General features: G+C 41.9%; 1 protein-coding gene across 1 annotated transcript in view; it reads right to left on the bottom strand.

Annotated features, from left to right (window-relative positions):
* Positions 1-2,904, bottom strand: part of LOC102856759 (ovalbumin-like) — a 23,510-nt gene that overhangs the window by 8,359 nt on the left and 12,247 nt on the right. The window contains exons 4-5 of the mRNA XM_006892760.1: positions 1,881-2,006; positions 626-743 (exon numbers count right to left, since the gene is read on the bottom strand). Of these exons, the coding sequence (XP_006892822.1) occupies positions 626-743; positions 1,881-2,006 (244 nt within the window). The remainder of the gene's footprint in view (positions 1-625; positions 744-1,880; positions 2,007-2,904) is intronic.

Below are 2,904 nucleotides of genomic sequence, written 5' to 3'. Positions count from 1 at the left end.
CATATATGGATGCTGATAAGGCCCATCACACACTCACTCATCATCATCTAGTAGGGACCAGCTCTCAACTGACCATTCCCTGGATCTCCAGAGCTGGAGATCTCATGGGTGGACACGGCTTAGCTTTGTCTCCAGGAGCCACTGGTGGAGTCAAACCTCCAGAGAGGTCACAGCACTTGCTGTGACTGGTGTATAGACGTGGAAAAGGCAAGGATATCTTATGAGATAAACATCTTGTTGAAATGAAGTAAACTAGTTAATTTAAGTAGCTTGATTGGTTTACACAGCTAAGAAATATCTGGATACTAGTGCATTTATCAGAGCTCGGTTGCCTAGTGGTAAGGAACTGCTCTGTTAACCTGAAGGCATATGGTTTGAATCCACCAGCTAATCAGCAGAAGGTTGAGAAGTCTCCTTCCATGTGATTTACTGCCTTTTAAAACCTGCTGGAGGGTCATCTACGGGTCAGTTCAGACTCGATGGCAAACAACTACAGTACTTTAATCACGAATGTGATGTTTCATGGTAAGGAAAGAAAGAAGAGAGGATGGGGAGGGGGTGTAGGAAGCAAGGAGGAGAGAAGGAAATGGAAGTATAAGCTCGTTGGTTAGTTTGGGAGTCTCACCGTTGGTCTTGTTTTGGACCCATGAGTTAGTGTGCAGTCTGGCTTCATCTATACTATTTTTGAAATCCAAATTTTCAGGTTTTACTTTGTATAATTGTTCAAGACAGTTTAAATATTTCTAAAAATAAGAAATGAAGAAATGTTAACAAATTATTACCATAACACACACTTAGACCTTTATGGGAGGAATTAGAAGTAAATGAAAGGAGAAATATACAAAACAATGTTATGAAGAATTAGGGAAAAATAGTAAAACTATGTATGGTATCTTTTTCATGTTTGAGGGAAATATTTAAGCAAAATTTAAAAATTATGAACAAATGCTATTTTAATGACAAGGGCGTTTCTCTCTCTTTCAGCATCAGAGATTATACTGTGTATAACGGAAAAAAGTAGGATAGTGGTTAGTATCCTAAATCACCACACAGACTCTGGGCATGCTGTCGAGAGGCACCAGTTCTTGGAAAAAGACATCATGCTTGGAAAAGTAGAAGTTAAGTGAAAGAGAGGAAAACTCTCAACCAAGTTGATTGACATAGTGACTACAGCATAGACGTGAATGTGGTGAAGATTGTGAGGCTAGGCAAAGTTCTGATCCCGTGTTCACAGGGTCTCTGTGAGCCCTCGAAATAGCACCTAACAATGAACTAAAGTTCCTAGACATCAAATCCTGATGTCAAATATTGCCAGTGGTTTTCTCAACCACGAAATACATAAAATTCATGTTTTTATGCTTCTAAAACATAACTGAACTTGCACCAGAAAAATTAAAACTAGCATCAAGAAATCAGAATTTATAAACTCCTTTGTAAATTTCGTCCAGGAGAGGATGAGATGAGGCTGCTTCTATGGGCATGTTGCAAGGAGGGACCAGTCCTTGGAGAGGGACATCAGGCTTGGGAGGGGGGAGGGACAGCGCAGGAGAGGGAGACCCTTGAAGAGATAGATTGATACAGTGACTGGGTTCTGGGAGTAGGTGTATCAGAGGCAATACGGTTGGTTCAGGATAGAGCAGGGTTCAGAGCTGTTGAACATAGGTTCACTATGAGTCACAGGCAATTTGACAGCACATAATAACAACAACAAACAATCTATTTTTATATTCTCTGTATAACATATCTGACGTGTGAGTGGGCATTTTATAAGTGTTTTATACTCCTCTCCAGTTTTGCTAGCTCAATGCAGGCACAGGTGACATAAAGACAGGAAGAGCCTCCACCAACTTTACCTGTGGAAGCATCGTAGTGTGACTCACCTGGAGAAATGGATGAGTTGTGTCTGCAAATATGCCGCTGGCCATGTAAACTTGACCCCTGCTGGACGTGCTGATTTCAGAGAGGATGGCCTGTATGTACGCATGAACTCCTGTGCCTGGTCCACACTGAGATGAATATAAAAAATACTTGAAAATGAAGGAGTATCAGACCTAGCACGTGAGACTCAGCTGGGACTGGAGGCTGTCCAGTCTATAAAATAAAGCCAGTAACCAACTGTCCGTGAGTCAAAGTCTATTCAGGGTGACTGTGTATGAGAACAGAACTCTGATCCTTACAGTTTCTATGGCTGATTTCTCAGAAGTGGATTGCTAGGTCTTTTTTTTTTTTTAATAAGGTACTTCTGAGTGGATTTGAACCTCCAACCTTTTGGATAGCAAGCTGAACTCAAGAATTTCTCAATTTGTCTTAATTCTTTGCCTTCAAGTTGACCAACTCACAGTCACTTTCTAGAACAGAGTAGAACGTTCTCAAAACTTTTGTGAGGCTGTAATTCTTATGGATCTGTCTGTACATCTTTCTCCTGTGGAGTGGCTGGTAGGTTCAAACTCCTGACCTTTTGGTTACCAGACAAATGCTGTAACCACTGAACCACCAGCCCCCTGACTCAGTGTGCACTAGGACATGCTGTTTCAGAGAAAAAGAAATGGAAAACTATTCATTACACCACTCACACATATTGGAACTCTTTTCTTTCAGCAAGTGGATACCCAGCAATCTAACCCTACGTGGAGGCTATAACCATTTATCAGCATCACACACACAGGTGTGGACCGGCACCACCCCGCCTGCGTCAGGACTTGCTCTGTCTCCTCCACCAGCTGGCCCAGGGCACACATGCTGACATATTTTTAGCACTGTTGGCATCAGGGAAACAAGTTCGTACTTTTTCCATAACATGTTATTGTTATGTGTTGTCAAGTCGCCTGCAACTCATAGTGACCCTATTTACAACAGCCCTAAACCATGCTCTGTCTTGTGCCAATCTCACTGTCTTCAACACAC

This window comes from Elephantulus edwardii, unplaced genomic scaffold, assembly GCF_000299155.1.
Source record: "Elephantulus edwardii isolate Elephantulus edwardi_28Jun2011 unplaced genomic scaffold, EleEdw1.0 scaffold00118, whole genome shotgun sequence".
Classification (NCBI taxonomy): Eukaryota; Metazoa; Chordata; class Mammalia; order Macroscelidea; family Macroscelididae; genus Elephantulus; species Elephantulus edwardii.
This window is presented reverse-complemented; position numbering and strand designations above follow the sequence as displayed.